Below are 17,165 nucleotides of genomic sequence, written 5' to 3' on the forward strand. Positions count from 1 at the left end.
TGCGGCTGTTGTTGGCTTGTAGTTTCAATGAACTACCATGACTCTTGAGCATTGTGGTAGTTCATTCTCGCTTTTCATCAGTGTTTCAGCTTTCACTGACAGTCTACAGGAGCCCTGCATTGTACCAGTGATCTGCTGATTGCAGGTGCAATGCTTTAAAGACCCCAAGTAGAAAAAAATTATCAATGCACATTTATTTTACCTGCAAAAACATGTGTATTCATATTATTTTTTTTAAAGGTGAACGTATCCTTTAAGCACATTCGGTGCAGAGAATGTACATGGCAATCATGTGAATTTTTTAGGCTAATATAGGAAAAATTGTAACTAGGACAAATATTAATTGGTATAATGGCTTAACTGTGAATGTTATAAAAATCAATAATTTAATGGTTGCCACTTTGTAAAAATAGCAAATGTTATATAAGCCTGCACTTTTCATGAAGAATTCTAATATCCAAATGCTGGAAAAGGCTAGTGATTTTCTTTAGTAAAAGCGGAAGAGCTCAAAACGGTAGATAAAGCAGGCCAAGTGTAGTTTATCCAAAAATATTCAAATCGTGTAGGGGTTGCTTAATATAACAAGTGGTAATTGTCTGTTTCCTGAGTGAGATCAGTGGTCATGCCCCCTGCTGAGTCAACAATCCAACTCTGAAATCTGTACGAAGTGGCAGCTGTAGTGGTGACTCAGCAGGGGGCATGGTACACCACTGTAGAGAGACCATTAGGCCGGCCATACAAGGATTGAAATTCACCCAGTTCAGTGGGGACTAGCCAATTTTCAATACATGTATGGGCAGGCTGGTTGTACACAAGTTAATCTATCAATCGACTTGTGTATAACCAGCCTGCTGGGTTTTTACCAAACATTCAGTGCTGCTGGCAGCAATGATCAGTGTTGTTCTGACGGCGGGAAAGGCTCCCGCTGTCAAAATACAAAACAACAATGGGAAGGATTTCCCCATCCCCATGGGATGTGTGGATTGGTGAATTGAGGCATTTTCTTTTGTTCAACCTGCTGGTTGAATGAAAAAAAATGCATAATGTATACTCCCACACAGAGAACAATGGTCTCTGAATACGAGCAAATCAATTTTGTAAACTATATTTCAGTTATCACCTATATCATCTATTATTTTACTTTACACTGACTTGATTTGCATACCTTTTGAATAAACTACATTTGAGCTTCAAAATATTATTATGTTATATTGAAAAATTACATATTACTAGTTTATGGAGCAAGGCCTTCTCCTTTCTCTCTTCTCTCAGTTACTAAAAGCCATAGCTTCTTACCTTTATATCTTTGTTTTCTATGACAATATCATTTGGTCCAGCTGAAGCCTCCAGTAAAGAGAGATCTCTGTAAGTGTTTGGGAAGCACACAAGTGACCCAATAATTATCTGAGCTTCCAATCGTGGTGCCTACAAAAAGAATGGCAAGGTCAGATCAACACATGCAAAACTGAAAATATATTCATTAGTTCACTGTGGTAGATCTTTATTTACATGCTATATTTTATTGTAGCTTCCATCCAGACTATGAACGATAATGCTCTTTTTCTTTACACTGCTTCTTTTTTTGAGGGAGATCAAGGTTAACACATATCATACAAGTTTGCCACGCTTTGATCACCCTTTTAAAACATTGTAAAAAAGAAAAATCTGCATTTTTGCAGGACCAGGACCTTTATGGAATGAAAGGAGTGCCCATAGCTAGCGTCAAGATAAGCCTGCAACATCCAGAACTTAGGCTGGCCATACATTATACTATTTTCTTGTACAATTAAGTGGAATCAGAGAAAGGAATGTCTTTAATGGGCTTAAATGGCAGTTTCTGAAGCAGAAGCAGCAAGATTCAGCTGCATCATGGAGTCACAGGGGAACGGAAAGAGGGAGCTACATGGGAGACCACCCTATACAAAGGTCTAAACAAAAAGTGAGAACAGCCTCTCAAAAAGAAAGGAAAGAGCAGAAACGTGGCCCTTGATAGTGCTGAGGGGGGATGCAGACCCCAATGCAGGAAGGAGAATTTGTCCCGTGGAAAAACTCCTGGAGTGGAAGTCTGGAGAACTTTACCAAGTGAAATATGCTTTCCACATCCAATGATAGAGGTGAGATGCAGACTTTTAGCATCGCAGGAACCAAAGACTCAGAGATCCTTGTCCCTCAGAACCTGGGTTTATACAGTCATATCATTAAGTCTGGCAACCTTGAAGCAAGCTGGCAAATCATTTCTTGGGACAGAAGATCCTGACGATTTGGCAGAGCCCACAAATAGTCTGACAGCAGTCATTATACTACACCTGTCTGGGCAAGTCCTCAGCCATGAGGATCATGGGAATGCCCTCCATCTTGATCCAGGAGTTTAAGGGGGAGGAAATGCATATATCAGGATTCACTCATCCCATGAACCAACTACAGCATCTACTTATTCTAGTAGAGGATTCCTGTACCTGGGGACAAACCTGTCCAGTTTGTTGTTGAATCTGCAGGCCCACATTGGTTGTGTCTCCCACCTGCCACACAGGTCCTGGAACACCTCTGGGTGTATGAATCACACCTACAGGTCCAGGCACCATCAGCTGAGGAAGTCTGCCTGTCTGTTGTCTATGCCTGAAATATACACAGCTGACATACTAGAACTTGATATTCTGCATAGAACAAAATCTGCTCGATATCATGCTACAGGGAGACTTCTGGCTCCTCCCTGTGATCGACATGGAGCACTGCAGTGGCCCTGTCTGATTGGACTGCACTTGTTTAGCCCCCATTAATAATGTTGCACTGGTGAGGCTGCAATGCTTAGCCGCCATAGATAGACCTCAACTGGTGAGGATGAAATGCTTAGCCCTCTACGAGTGAGGCTGCACTGGTGAGCCCCCACTAATGATGATGCACCGGTGAGCTTTCCGCTGATGACGCTGCACTGGTGAGCCCCCCGTTGATGATGTTCCCACTGGTGAACCTCCACTGATGAGCCTCCACTGGAGAGGCTGCAATGCTTAGCCTCCACTAGAGAGTCTGCACTAAGGCATCAATTGTGAGGCAGCAATGGTGAGTCTCCACTGATGAGACTGCATTGATGGAGCTGCACCGATGGGCACAGACGGAGCTGCATCGATGGGTACTGACTGAGCTGCACTGATGGAATCTGTACTGACTGAGCTGCACTGATGGAATCTGTACTGACGGAGCTGCACTGATGAAAGATGCACTGATGGGCACTGACTGAGCTACACTGAGGGGCACTGACGGAGCTGCATTGATGGAAGCTGCACTGACTGAAGCTGCACGGGCACTGGGGCATGGCGACACCCACCCTCCCTCCCTCCCTATCCTAAAAACCAGCAGCTGCATTGATCTCCCATCCTAGCAGCCGCTACAGGTGGCAGTGAAGCCGACCAGCAGCTGAAGGGAGGCGAGTGCGGATTAGTGCCTGGAATAAGAGGTGCAGGAGCGCCGTGGCATGCCAATGCCACTTTGGATTCCCCACCACTAATCTCCTCTGTAGTAGCTGAAGCTGGCCAAAGGGAAGCGGACGTGCAGCATGCAGAAAGCCAGCGTGGGGTACTGGTGAGGGGGGAGAAGTACAAGGGTCGGATTAGTGAGCGGAATTGGGCGGGATCTATTATTTTTACAGCTCAATCCCCTGTGACTCCCCTGCAGTGCCCCGAGCCAGCGGTAAGAGAGGAGCAGGGCTCACAGGGCTAGGGGAAGGGGAAGGGAGGGCAGCATAAGAAAGGAGGGAGCGACATTCAGAACCACAGGTGGAGGGGTGCGGTGGAGGGGAAGATGGGGGAAGGTGTAGGGAGGGGAAGCAGAGCAGTGACAAGACCGCTGGCTGAGGATGCAGGAGGATTAGCAGCCAGCGGTCTTACAAACAGGATATCACAGGGGATTAACAGTTTTTCAGCAAGATCAGCAGGCTACTTTTTCAGCCGCTAGCGGGGGTTAAAAGCTCCCCGCTAGCGGCCGAATAGCGCAGTGACAACTACAGTAAAGAGCAACTAAAAATAGCAGTGCTTTCCCGCCGACACCCCCCAATGCCCCAATGTGAAAGCAGCTTTAGACAGGCTAGAACTAATAAAACAAGAAAAAGCATGTAAAGGAGGGTAATCCTAGCAGGGGATGGTTGCTTTAGGCTTCAATGGTTGTGAGCCTACAGGCTCCAGTGTTGTGCATAAATTTAAACTAAAATGCTATTCAGTCCACAATGTATTTTCACATTCAGATGCCTCAGGACAGGAATAGTGTTGTAAGGATCACATGAAACACCACAGGTATGACATTGCATAGATGTACTTAACTGCGCTTTGATAGATTTACTTCCAATCAGCCTGTGTCGATATGATTTTATTTCCAGTTAGCCATCTTCTTGATAATTATTTCTGCCGTGCACAGAACTGGCGAGTCCTGAGATTACAGTGACTGATTACAAGTAGTACTTATGATGGGAATTATTCTTCCCACGAGACACAATTAACCTTTCTTTGGTCTGCAACAAGTCCCCCCCCCCCCTTTATAATCCTCCCCACCCTTGAAATCCACAGCTGATTACCTCATGTTATTCTCATACTATTTTGTCAGTAATATCGAGACAGAAAAGCTTACAAAAGTGGAAAAGGCCAACTAAAAATAGTGCAGCTTAGAGATGCTACAAGAATAATGGAGCTTTATGAGCAGAAAAATACAAGGAATGCTGCACCGCTTCATCTCTCAATCATATCCAGCCCATCTTCACGAACTCCATATTCCCTCTCCTAGCCTTGCAAATTATTACAGAGAACAAGACAAAGCATATGCTTCAAAGCTGAGTTTTCTCCAGGGAAACATCATTCTTAATAGGCTATGTGAAGGTAAACATCCAAAAATAATATGGAAACTAGATTATTAGTTTTAATTTTTATTTTTCTGTACTATTGATTTCTATAAAAACTGGATGGCTCTAAATGACAGGCATCTCAGTGGATTTATAGAGTTTACTTGGAAACATGCTGTATCTCTGAACACGGTCAGATGGCAGAAGTGAAGTGGTAAGTGGCTGATACAGGGCTGATTAAGTTGATATAATTTGCCAAGTGTCTGGGTTAGTTCTTACGCTAAGGAAACCTGAAGGCCAGTGGATCCACCATGAAGAGGAATCTTGTAATATTCAAAGCACATACAAACTATCCAGCGGAGAATAAAGTATTTTTCCCAAGTTTCGTTCCAAGCTTACTTTTAATGATCATAACGTAAAGAATATGTAAACCCAATACTTCATATTCCTGATATGTGCCTGCTGTACCTTGTACTTGTATAAAAAAAAAAAAGTATCCTGTTCTCTTTGTATGGCTTCCATTTTATGTGAAATCCCTATGCTGTGCCTATTAACCACTACAATACAGGGCCCTTTCGCCCCCTTCCTTCCCAGACCAATTTTCAGCTCTCTCGCACTTTCAATGACAATTGCACGGTCATGCTACACTGTACCAAAATGAAATTTTTATAATTTTGTTTGCACAAATAGAGCTTTATTTTGGTGGTATTTATTCAGGACTCCGTTTTTTTTATTTTTTATTTTATTTTTATATAAGCGAAAAAAGAGCGGAAATTTGGAAAAAAAAAAACAATAAAATCTAATTTTGTCATACATTTAAGCCAAAATGTATTCTGCTAAATGTTTTTGGTAAAAAAAAAATCTGTTAAGTGTATAATAATTGGTTTGTGTGATCACAGACATATGTACGCAAATGATCATGTACAGATGTGTGCAGGTGATCACGGACATATGTGTGCAAATAATCACTGTGACATGTGATTTTAGTAGGACATATGTGGGGGACAGGTGTTTTTATTATTTGGGGACATGTGTGTTTTGAGGACATGTGTGGGGACATGTGTGTTTTACACTAGGTTGGTGATCAATGAGTAAAAAGCTGTAAAAAACAGCTCATACTCACTGATCACCAGCCGGCTGCAGCGATCCACCTTCCTCAGCATCGACTTCCGTATGAGGAGAGGAGAGCTGATTGCTTAGCAACAGGCTGTTTGTTTATATCACATGATGGCTTTGATTGGACACGGCCATCATCTGATCAGGAGGGCCAATCACAGAGCCCTCCTGCCGATCCGAAATGCGCCGTGTCCGGGTGACACGAGCGCATCGGGATCGCGCCACTGCGTCTGCACGCGCACGCAACCCCCCTCCTCCTGAAGGACGTTCCTGAACGTCCAGTCAGAAGGAGAGAGCTCCCACCCGGCCGTATACAGTGGTGTGAAAAAGTGTTTGCCCCCTTCCTCATTTCCTGTTCCTTTGCATGTTTGTCACACTTAAGTGTTTCGGAACATCAAACCAATTTAAACAATAGTCAAGGACAACACAAGTAAACACAAAATGCAATTTGTAAATGAAGGTGTTTATTATTAAAGGTGAAAAAAAAATCCAAACCATCATGGCCCTGTGTGAAAAAGTGATTGCCCCCTAAACCTAATAACTGGTTGGGCCACCCTTAGCAGCAACAACTGCAACCAAGCGTTTGCGATAACGTGCAATGAGGCTTTTACAGCGTCCTGGAGGAATTTTGGCCCACTCATCTTTGCAGAATTGTCCTAATTCAGTTACATTAGAGGGTTTTCGAGCATGAACGGCCTTTTTAAGGTCATATCACAACATCTCAATAGGATTCAGGTCAGGACTTTGGCTAGGCCACTCCAAAGTCTTCATTTTGTTTTTCTTCAGCCATTCGGTGGTGGACTTGCTGGTGTGTTTAGGATCATTGTCCTGCTGCAGAACCCAAGTTCGTTTCAGCTTGAGTACACGAACAGATGGTCAGACATTCTCCTTCAGGATCTCTTGGTAGACAGCAGAATTCATAGTTCCTTTTATCACGGCAAGTCTTCCAGGTCCTGAAGCAGCAAAACAGCCCCAGACCATCACACTACCACCACCATATTTTACTGTTGGTATAATGTTCTTTTTATGAAATGCAGTGTTCCTTCTACGCCAGATATACTTGGACACACACCTTCCAAAGAGTTCCACTTTTGTCTCATCGGTCCACAGAATGTTGTCCCAAAAGTCTTGGGGATCATCAAGATGTGTTGTGGAGAAATTGAGATGAGCTTTGATGTTCTTTTTGCTCAGCAGTGGTTTTCTCCTTGGAACTCTGCCATGCAGGCCATTTTTGCCCAGTCTTTTCCTGATGGTGGAGGCATGAACGCTGACCTTAACTGAGGCAAGTGAGGCCTGCAGTTCCTTGGACGTTGTTGTGGGGTCTTTTGTGACCTCTTGGATGCGTCGTCGCTGCGCTCTTGGGGTAATTTTGGGCGGCCGGCCACTCCTGGGAAGGTTCACCACTGTTCCATGTCTTCGCCATTTGTGGATAATGGCTCTCACTGTGGTTCGCTGGATTCCCAAAGCTTTGGAAATGGCTTTATAACCCTTTCCAGACTGATAGATCTCAATTACTTTCTTTCTCAATTGTTCCTGAATTTCTTTGGGTCTCGGCATGATGTGTAGCTTTTAAGGATCTTCTGGTGGACCTTACTGTGTCAAGCAGCTCCTATTTAAGTGATGCCTTGATTGTGAACAGGTGTGGCAATAATCAGGCCTGGGTGTGGCTAGAGAAATTGAACTCAGGTGTGGACAACCACAGTTATAGTATGTTTTAACAAGGGGGGCAATCACTTTTTCACACAGGGCCATGATGGTTTGGATTTTTTTTCACCTTTAATAATAAACACCTTCATTTACAAATTGCATTTTGTGTTTACTTGTGTTGTCCTTGACTATTGTTTAAATTGGTTTGATGTTCCGAAACACTTAAGTGTGACAAACATGCAAAGGAACAGGAAATGAGGAAGGGGGCAAACACTTTTTCACACCACTGTATATACATTGGCCGGGTGGGAAGTAGTTAAATACTGACCACACTATGGGGCCGGGTTCACGCTTGCTGTGGCCACGGGCCAAAGCATTGCCTTACACTGATTCAGGTGCGAATCAGGTCTGAATTTTTGGCTGAATTCACACCTGAAACAGAGCCAAAGACTCACAGGACCCTTTTCCAGTGTAGACTTCAGCCGCCCCGGAGCTGTGTGAACTGCCTCCATTGAGAGTTGGGCTGAAACAACTAATCGATTAAATCGACAACTAATCAATTATCAAAATAATCAATTACTATTTTCATAATCGATTAACCACTTCAGCCCCGGACCATTTTGCTGGTCAAAGACCAGACCACTTTCTGCGATTCGGCACTACGTTGCTTTAACTGACAATTGCGCGGTCGTGTAACGTGGCTCCCAAACAAAATTGGCATCCTTTTTTCCCCACAAACAGAGCTTTCTTTTGATGGTATTTGATCACCCTTGCGGTTTTTATTTTTTGCACTATAAACAAAAATAGAGCGACAATTTTGGAAAAAACGCATTATTTTTTACTTTTTGTTATAATAAATATCCCCCAAAAATATATAAAAAAAAATTTTTTCCCTCAGTTTAGGCCGATACGTATTCTTCTACATATTATTACATTATGGGGAAATGCTGTTTACAACAGCATTTCTCCGTTCAGCCGCCCCGTGAGACGATCGCGGGTATGCCCGCGCGATCGAGTCCACGGGAACCACGACCGGACTCAGGGGGGTCCCGACCGACCCCTGAGCGACATGCGAGCGTGGCGTCAGCGGCGCGCAATGACAGGGCGGCAATAAAGATTGGACATACATGTACGGCAATATGCCTGCCCGTGCCATTCTGCCGAAGTACTTCGGCGTGCGCAAGTCGGGAACCGGTTAATCAGGCAGAAACATAATGAGGTTAAAAAAAACTACAATTAGCCCTTTATAGTACAAAAAGAGCAAATAATTGCTACTATAAATATTACTTTCACAGTTTTACAGTAAAAAAAACCCTTACAGTGGTGATTATCTGCATTTTCTGTATTATAAAGGGCGAATTTTAGTTTTTAGATCTGGTTCACATCTGTGTTTTTTGGAGCTTTTTGCAGAAATGCACTACAGTTCATTTACATGGTTTCCTATGGGGCGCTTATGCTTTTTTCAGCCGCTGCGTATTTGGAAACGGTCAGGGACTTTTTTTTTTAAAAACAAAACGGTGCTTTTTTGGTTCAATATACTTCAATGGAGAAGCTGCAGATAAAGCATTTAATGCTTTTTTACAGCAATTTGTGTTTATTAATCTGCCCAACAACAAATTGGCCAAAAAAAAGCAAAAACGCAATAAAATCACGTGCGCAAAAATCAAAACGCACAGAAAAAAGCACCGCAGAAAAAGATCAAAAGAAAACTGCATAGGTGTGTACTGAGCTTTATGCTGCCCACACGGATAAATTTTCAGACGAAAATATTCAGTGGAAAAATCTTTGTACATTTGCTGAATGAAAGAATGTTTGAAATTTTCACTTGTTTTTAACATTCTGTTTTTAAAATGAATGTAATTTCTAAACGAAAACCAAATACACCGTCTGAAAATTCCTTTTACCAAGAAGTTTTCTATTTCCAAATTTTCCTGTCACTGTGGTTGAAAATGAATGTCGATTTGACACCAATAATAATTGGAAAATCGAACTAACGTTCTTAAAATGAATTTTTTTTTTGAAGGAAGACATTAGTTTTTTTTTTTTATAAACTCTCCGAGTCTGATGATATTTACCAGATTCACCTTTTAATAGTATATACAGTATATCTCTCCTCTAATAGTATATACGGTATATCTTTCCAATATTTTGTACAGTATATCTCCTCTAATAGTATGTACAGTATATCTCTGTCTGTTATTCTCAGAGTGGATTCGATATTTTTCTCCCTAACCATATAGTTGGTTATTTATATTTACCACTGCATAGAGTTATTAATCGATTCATCGAAACAATAAATTGGTCAACTAATCGATTATGAAAATAATCGTTAGTTGCAGCCCTAATTGAGAGCCACACTCTTCTGTTAAACGAATTTGGATGGGGAAAATCCGCATCCAATGTGCATCTGTGTGAATCTGTGTGGACCCAGCCTAATCCAGAGAATACAGTGGTGTTGATTTACTATAATCTGCAGAATGCAAAATTTGGTGCAGCTGTGCATGGTAGCCAATTATCTTCAAACTTCAGCTTGTTTAATTAAACTTTAACAAACAAACCTGGAAGCCCACTTTACAGTTTTAGTAAATCAACCTCACTGTGGTCAGTTCTATAGCTGTGCTGGGAACTCAGCCTGCTCTGCTCAAATGATCAGACTTTTCCTGACACACCCTCCCTTGCACACCCTTTCACTGGGAAGATCAGTGAGTTGCAGTTTCTCCCTCCTCAGCTCTTTTGCAGCTGAGAACAGAGGGAATGTGATCACTTACAAAAAAAAAGGGAAATTGGTATTCATAATGTTTTTCATATCTATACACAAATGTTTTCTATTTTAAACTGAATTTTTTTTTTTGTTGCTTTTTTTTTTTACAAAGTGAAGGTTTACAATCACTTTAAGCAATCTAAAGCCCAACACACACGGGCAGAATGTTGGGAGACATTTGCTGGTTAAAAAAAAGAAAAAAAAAGAAAAAGAGGCCTACCTTCTGCCTGTGTGTATGCCGGTCTGTCCGACAGAAAACAGCCTTTCCACTGGTTTCTGTGGGACATGCATGCTGGAAAGCCAGCAGCTGACAGACTGCTGATCAGCACCCTTAGTCAAAGGCTGGTGTTCTGGTGGAGGCCGTGCCTCTGTCAGAACCCAACAGCTCAGCGGGGGAGATCTCTAGACTAACTTTGCATGGTTAGTACCAGGGGAGGGCTGGCAGCCTTAGGCCTGGGGGGCAAGTCCAGTCAAGTGGCCCATTGAACCCCAGAATCAGCTGACCATCCATCTACACCACATTTCCCGTACAGAGAGGGAGGGAGACTGCTCCACATTGCCCCAGAGAAAGAGAGAGACTGCTTGACACTGCCGGTCACTCTCTGTGCAGGTAGTGTGAAGCGGTCACTCTCTGTGCAGGCAGTGTGAAGCGGTCACTCTCTCTGTGCAGGCAGTGTGAAGCGGTCCCTCTCTCTGTGCGCAGGCAGTGTGAATCGGTCACTCTCTCTGTGCAGGCAGTGTGAAGCGGTCACTCTCTCTGTGCAGGCAGTGTGAAGCGGTCTCATTCTGTGCGGGCAGTGTGAAGCGGTCACTCTCTGTGTAGGCAGTGTGAAGTGGTCACTCTCTGTGTAGGCAGTGTGAAGCAGTCACTCTCTGTGCGGTCAGTGTGAAGCGGTCACTTTCTGTGCAGGCAGTGTGAAGCGGTCACTTTCTGTGCAGGCAGTGTGAAGCGGTCACTTTCTGTGCAGGCAGTGTGAAGCGGTCACTCTCTGTGCAGGCAGTGTGAAGCGGTCACTCTCTCTGTGCAGGCAGTGTGAAGCGGTCCCTCTCTCTGTGCGCAGGCAGTGTGAATCAGTCACTCTCTCTGTGCAGGCAGTGTGAAGCGGTCACTCTCTCTGTGCAGGCAGTGTGAAGCGGTCTCATTCTGTGCGGGCAGTGTGAAGCGGTCACTCTCTGTGTAGGCAGTGTGAAGTGGTCACTCTCTGTGTAGGCAGTGTGAAGTGGTCACTCTCTGTGTAGGCAGTGTGAAGCAGTCACTCTCTGTGCGGTCAGTGTGAAGCGGTCACTTTCTGTGCAGGCAGTGTGAAGCGGTCACTTTCTGTGCAGGCAGTGTGAAGCGGTCACTTTCTGTGCAGGCAGTGTGAAGCGGTCACTCTCTGTGCAGGCAGTGTGAAGCGGTCACTCTCTCTGTGCAGGCAGTGTGAAGCGGTCACTCTTTGTGTGGGCAGTGTGAAGCGGTCACTCTCTGTGTGGGCAGTGTGAAGCGGTCACTCTCTGTGCGGGCAGTGTGAAGCAGTTACTCTCTCTGTGCAGGCAGTGTGAATTGGTCACTCTCTGTGCAGGCAGTGTGAATTGGTCACTCTCTGTGCGGGCAGTGTGAAGCGGTCACTCTCTCTGTGCGGGCAGTGTGAAGCGGTCACTCTCTCTGTGCAGGCAGTGTGAAGCGGTCACTCTCTGTGCAGGCAGTGTGAAGCGGTCACTCTCTGTGCAGGCAGTGTGGAGCAGTCACTCCCTGTGGGGGCAATCATTTTGGAGCAGTCTCCCAGAGAGAGACTGCATGATTGCCCCAGAGAGACTGAGAAAAAGAGCTTGCCCCTTTCCCACACCCAGTACAAAGACCAATAAGACTGCAGGAAGGTGAAGACTAAAGACTGTTCTGTCACTGCCGCCACAGTAAGTGCTACCTGTGGAGTCTGGAGCTTCTCTGGTGAGTGAGCACCACACCACTGGGCAAGCCAAGCCAGCAGAGTAGCCGAGAGTCACAGCGAGTTCAGCAGGCTAAACATGCAAGTCCTGCTTTCTCCCTGGCATGACCACCATATTCACCAGGGTGCAGGCTACTCCTGTGTCAATTGCGGGTAGTGAGAAAAGCACATGCAGGTGCACACCCTGGGGCACCAGCCAGATTAAGGGCATTGTGGGCCTGGTGCTGCAGTGGAGCAGGTTTTGGAGTGGCAGGAATATGAGGCAAGTAATGTCATTTCCCAGCTCTCCTCTTACTGGCCACCCTTCCCATGTTTCCAGGAGCCTGTGCTAGCTTGTGCCCAGACTTGGTCGCAGTCACACAGGTGTAATGCTAGTGAAGCCTGGCACTTGATTTACTAAGCATCCATAAGAGCCGTGTGTGGGTGTGTGCTCTGAGGTGAAAGTTTTCAAGCCAACAGAATACAGTATATAAAGTGAGAAATCAACCAGCGCTAAAAACACAACAAATACAGTGAGAAAATATATAAAAATGCAGCTAGAATACTGTAGGTCAAATTACCAAATCCCACATTTCAAAATCAAAAAATATCAGTACAGCGCAAATACAAAATAATACAAAAAAAAATTCCATAAAGTGAAGAATAAAAAGTCCATATAGTGAATGATAAGATGTAAGGGAAATTCAGAAAGAGTCCACTTGTGCAATGTGTCTTCAATCAATATATCAAGTGACGATGTGATCCCTTCACCATTGAGCAAGTTGAACTCTCACCTCAACAAGTGGACCCCTGATATATCAGATAGGTCAAAAACGCATGTTCCCATCAAGGGTAGATCATAAGGTTACAGCAGGCCAAGCGGAAGCATTTCCAGGTAAGGAAGATACGGAGGAGAACCTTACCTGGAAATGCTTCCGCTTGGCCTGCTGTAACCTTATGATCTACCCTTGATGGGAACATGCGTTTTTGACCTATCTGATATATCAGGGGTCCACTTGTTGAGGTGAGAGTTCAACTTGCTCAATGGTGAAGGGATCACATCGTCACTTGATATATTGATTGAAGACACATTGCAAAAGTGGACTCTTTCTGAATTTCCCTTACATGTTATCATTCACTATATGGACTTTTTATTCTTCACTTTATGGAATTTTTTTTGTATTATTTTGTATTTGCGCTGTACTGATATTTTTTGAACAGAATACAGTAATCGCTGCCGGCAGCTTAGCAGCCAGCAGTGATCACAAAAAAAAGAAATAAAGACAAGCTGGTTGTATTTTCAGTTGATAGATTGAATTCTGTGCAGCCAGTCTGCACATAGATTGATTGAAATTTCTGCTGAACAGGCAGAATTTCAATCTGTCTATGGTGGCCTAAGTCCACCAGTCTCTGTTTAATAATATTCTCAAATCTTCTGAAAGGAGCGCTTCACTTAGGTGTAGAAATTCACTTTGAACTCCACCTTATTTCCAGAACTCTTTTTAGGGTAATTTCATACTGAAGGCGCTTTACAGGCGCTATTTTTAGCACTAAAACGCCTGTAAAGCGCCTTCAGTATGAAATTACCCTAAAAAGAGTTCTGGAAATAAGGTGAAGTTCAAAGTGAATTTCTACACCTATTTCCAGAACTCTTTTTAGGGTAATTTCATACTGAAGGCGCTTTACAGGCGTTTTAGTGCTAAAAATAGCGCCTGTAAACCGCCTCTCATGCCACACCAGTGTGAAAGCCCGAGTGCCCTCACAATTGGGCGGTGCGCTTGTAGAACATTCTGAAAAGTCCTGCAAGCAGCATTATTGGGGCGGTTTGGGAGAGGTGCCCTGCCCACTGAAATGAGCAACACAGGCGGTTTTAACCCTTTCTTGAGCTGCTAGTGGGTTTTAAAAGTGCCCCGCTAGCGCTGCTCAAACGAGCAATGCTTTACCACTACTGCCCACACCGCCCCAGTGTGAAAGTACCCTTGGATATTAGATGTGCAAACAATAAGGTGAGAGCACATCTAATACCTACAGAGAGTAATGGAAATGAGGTGGAGTTCAAAGTGAACCGTATAATTACCTGCAGGGATTGGCATTTAGAGGGTTAAAACAGGCAGGGATGAAATGTAATATCAACTCCTCACTGCCTGTCAAATGCCTCTGAAAAGTGACCTGAGCATGGATCACTTTTTAGAGGAGTGGCCGCTGCAAGTGAATACAAGCCTTTAGTGTGCTGCAGTGCGAGTGTACTGGCGGCTTTCACAGTCCCCTAGACTTCTTTTAGGTTGCACATTTTTGCTGCATTTTCTGGAATTGCACCAAAGATGCAGCATGCAGGACGTTTTGTGCACTTTCAGAACATGCAGTAAAAATGTGCAACCTCTATGGGACCAGGGACAACATGCAGGAAGACTGCCAGGACACCAGCACTGCAGCCAAACCGCAGCATTCCAGTGTGAGCCCACATCATACCACCTAGAAGGTACTGCTCAGGCTGCTAGAAAAAAAAAAAAAAAAAACTTTGGCTGCAGAGTGGGGGAGGGAGGAGGAGTTCACTTACTTGGATTGTCTCAGCCTCCCAGGAGCCTCACTGGATTCCAGCCAACTGCTCAGATTGAACTTTCCCGCCCCACACATCCTCCTCACAGACAGCACACGGGCTGCCCCGGAGTGTGGGCAGGGAAAGAAGCAGATCCTGCCTCTGCCAGCCAATGGTGTGGAGGAGGGAGGGGCTGGGCGGGGCTGTGCTGTGTAACACAGACTGTCAGCCCTGAAATGAAGACATTGCTGGATCACAGTACTGGACTCGGCCAGCTCAAGATCTGCGCATGTGTGCTCTCGAGCTGATGGCACAGCAGCCTTTGCCACAGCATATCAGAGCAGCCCAGGGGGCAATTGCATCCCTGCCCCCCAGCCCAGCCCTCCCCTGGTTAGTACAGTGTCTTCGACTGGAGCCAACAGATTTTTTTCAGGCAACCCTCGGGGTACCCGGCTTTAGCTTCCTCTAATTGCCAACCATTAGAGTTAGAGAATTTATAGAATTTTTTTTTATTATATGTAAATGGTGAAACCAGAGTAGAAGCCATATTCTACAGAACTTGTACAGTAATAAAAAAACTTGTACAGTATAAAAAAAGAATTGACCAAAAAAAAACAAAAAAAACATAGCTTTTAAACATAACCCTTCAGATCTCGGATCTCCACTCTTATTTTGTTACACTAGTACATCCTTGCCCTTCAGGGATAGGTTTGTGTGCTATTATTCACTTGCATTGTTTTGCTGTCAGAGCAGAAATGGAGCTAGGTGTTAGGCTGAAAGAATCCCATAGAGACTGTTGTGTCTTCTCTGAGCTCTGGGCTGATGACTGACACTATGTACAGGCTGCTAAACGAATTTCAGTCATTTTGAAATATTTTAGGTAATAACAACAGGACTCTTACATGACTCTTTTAAACTGTTATCACTGAGCTTAAAGTGGTTGTAAACACTTACAAACCACTTTGACCTACAGGTAAGCCTAGATTAAGGTTTACCTGTAGGTCCAAGAAATATCTCCTAAACCTACACGGTTTAGGAGATATTTGCTGAAAGACAGGCACCGCTGTCTACGGCACATGCGCAGTAGACAGGGGCGCGCAGGTGCACTGAGCGCGCCGCAGTTAACGGCGATATACCGCGAGTGGCGGCTCCCGTGCGCATGAGCGGTAGTGATGTCATTGCGGCTCCGATGAATGACAGCGACAGAGCAGCGAGACCCACCAAGAAGATGGAGGCTCCGGACTACAAGAGATACAAGACATCCTTACAACCTGCTAAGTCTACACTGACCCCAAAAAGTGTTCTCACAGAGGGTTTGAAAGGGAAGTTTAGCTATAAAAGCCTGCCATTCTTCAAGGAGCTCCAAGAACTGTTAAATAGATAGGCAGAACCTTTTATGCAATCTTTGGTTTTCTATCCTTTCCTAAGAAAAAACAAAAAGCGTATACAAACAGCCTGATAGTTATGTTATACAGCAGCATAAACAGTGATAACTAAACTTTAAAGTGTTACTAAACCCAGGATCCTGCATTCACTATATCTGGTCTCCCACGGTACACAGAACATGGAAATGCAATAGTTTTAGTAAATATAAAAATTTGTAAATACCATTTCTCATCAGCAGTTAGAGCTGTCTTGTGCTTTCTATCAGTGGCTGGTTAAAGCTTATAGGCGTTTTCATTCTCCTATGATTGTCCTATGAGGCTGCAGGACCCCTGACCCTCTATCTGAACAGTGCTGATTGGCCCTGTGCTGATCACATGCAGTCTCCCAAGAAAAAAAAAAAACTCTCCAGCAATACACACCAAACTGAGCACATGCAGCTTGCCCCCTAGCTCTGCTGTACTATCCAGAGATGGTTTGGGGACTATGGAAAATGGAGAGGATCGGAGACGACAGCCTTTTTACACAATGCAGACAAATAACTCCTTAGGTTCCACAGCGAGTATAACAAGCATGCTTTACTGCATATACATGCTGATTTTACTGTTGTGAGTTTAGTAACACTTGAACTCGCTGTTTAACACAAAGAAACAAAAAAAATATAAAGTTTGGTCACCTAAGGATCAGCTAATTGGATTCATTTTAAACCAACATTTTTATACTAATGAACAGCCTACTGTTTTTTTCCCCAAAAGTTTGCCGTTTGTTAGTTTCCTATTACTGTAAAACTTCCAACTTCGTGTGATGGCATTTTCTTCTTTCGCCAGGTCACCTCTGACACAGAAGACATGTCCTGCAGCCTCGGGCCCTTCAGAATAGCACCTTTCTAAACCTTGCCATTTTCAGTCCCCTTTATTGAACAAAGCTAATGAGGCTGTGAAACCAAAGACTACACAGTTCCTGCCACAATATTAGTGAAGATATGATTTGTCAAAC

General features: G+C 44.1%; 1 protein-coding gene across 4 annotated transcripts in view; it reads right to left on the reverse strand.

The window, feature by feature from the left end:
• Nucleotides 1–17,165, reverse strand: part of RALGAPA2 (Ral GTPase activating protein catalytic subunit alpha 2) — a 529,040-nt gene that overhangs the window by 274,557 nt on the left and 237,318 nt on the right. For all 4 annotated transcript variants that reach the window (XM_077486017.1, XM_077486019.1, XM_077486020.1 and 1 more), the window contains one exon: nucleotides 1,297–1,425. In XM_077486017.1, coding sequence (XP_077342143.1) covers nucleotides 1,297–1,425 — 129 coding nt within the window. The remainder of the gene's footprint in view (nucleotides 1–1,296; nucleotides 1,426–17,165) is intronic.

This window comes from Lithobates pipiens, unplaced genomic scaffold, assembly GCF_037356315.1.
Source record: "Lithobates pipiens isolate NorthernLeopardFrog02 unplaced genomic scaffold, aLitPip1_a1.2 Scaffold_18, whole genome shotgun sequence".
Classification (NCBI taxonomy): Eukaryota; Metazoa; Chordata; class Amphibia; order Anura; family Ranidae; genus Lithobates; species Lithobates pipiens.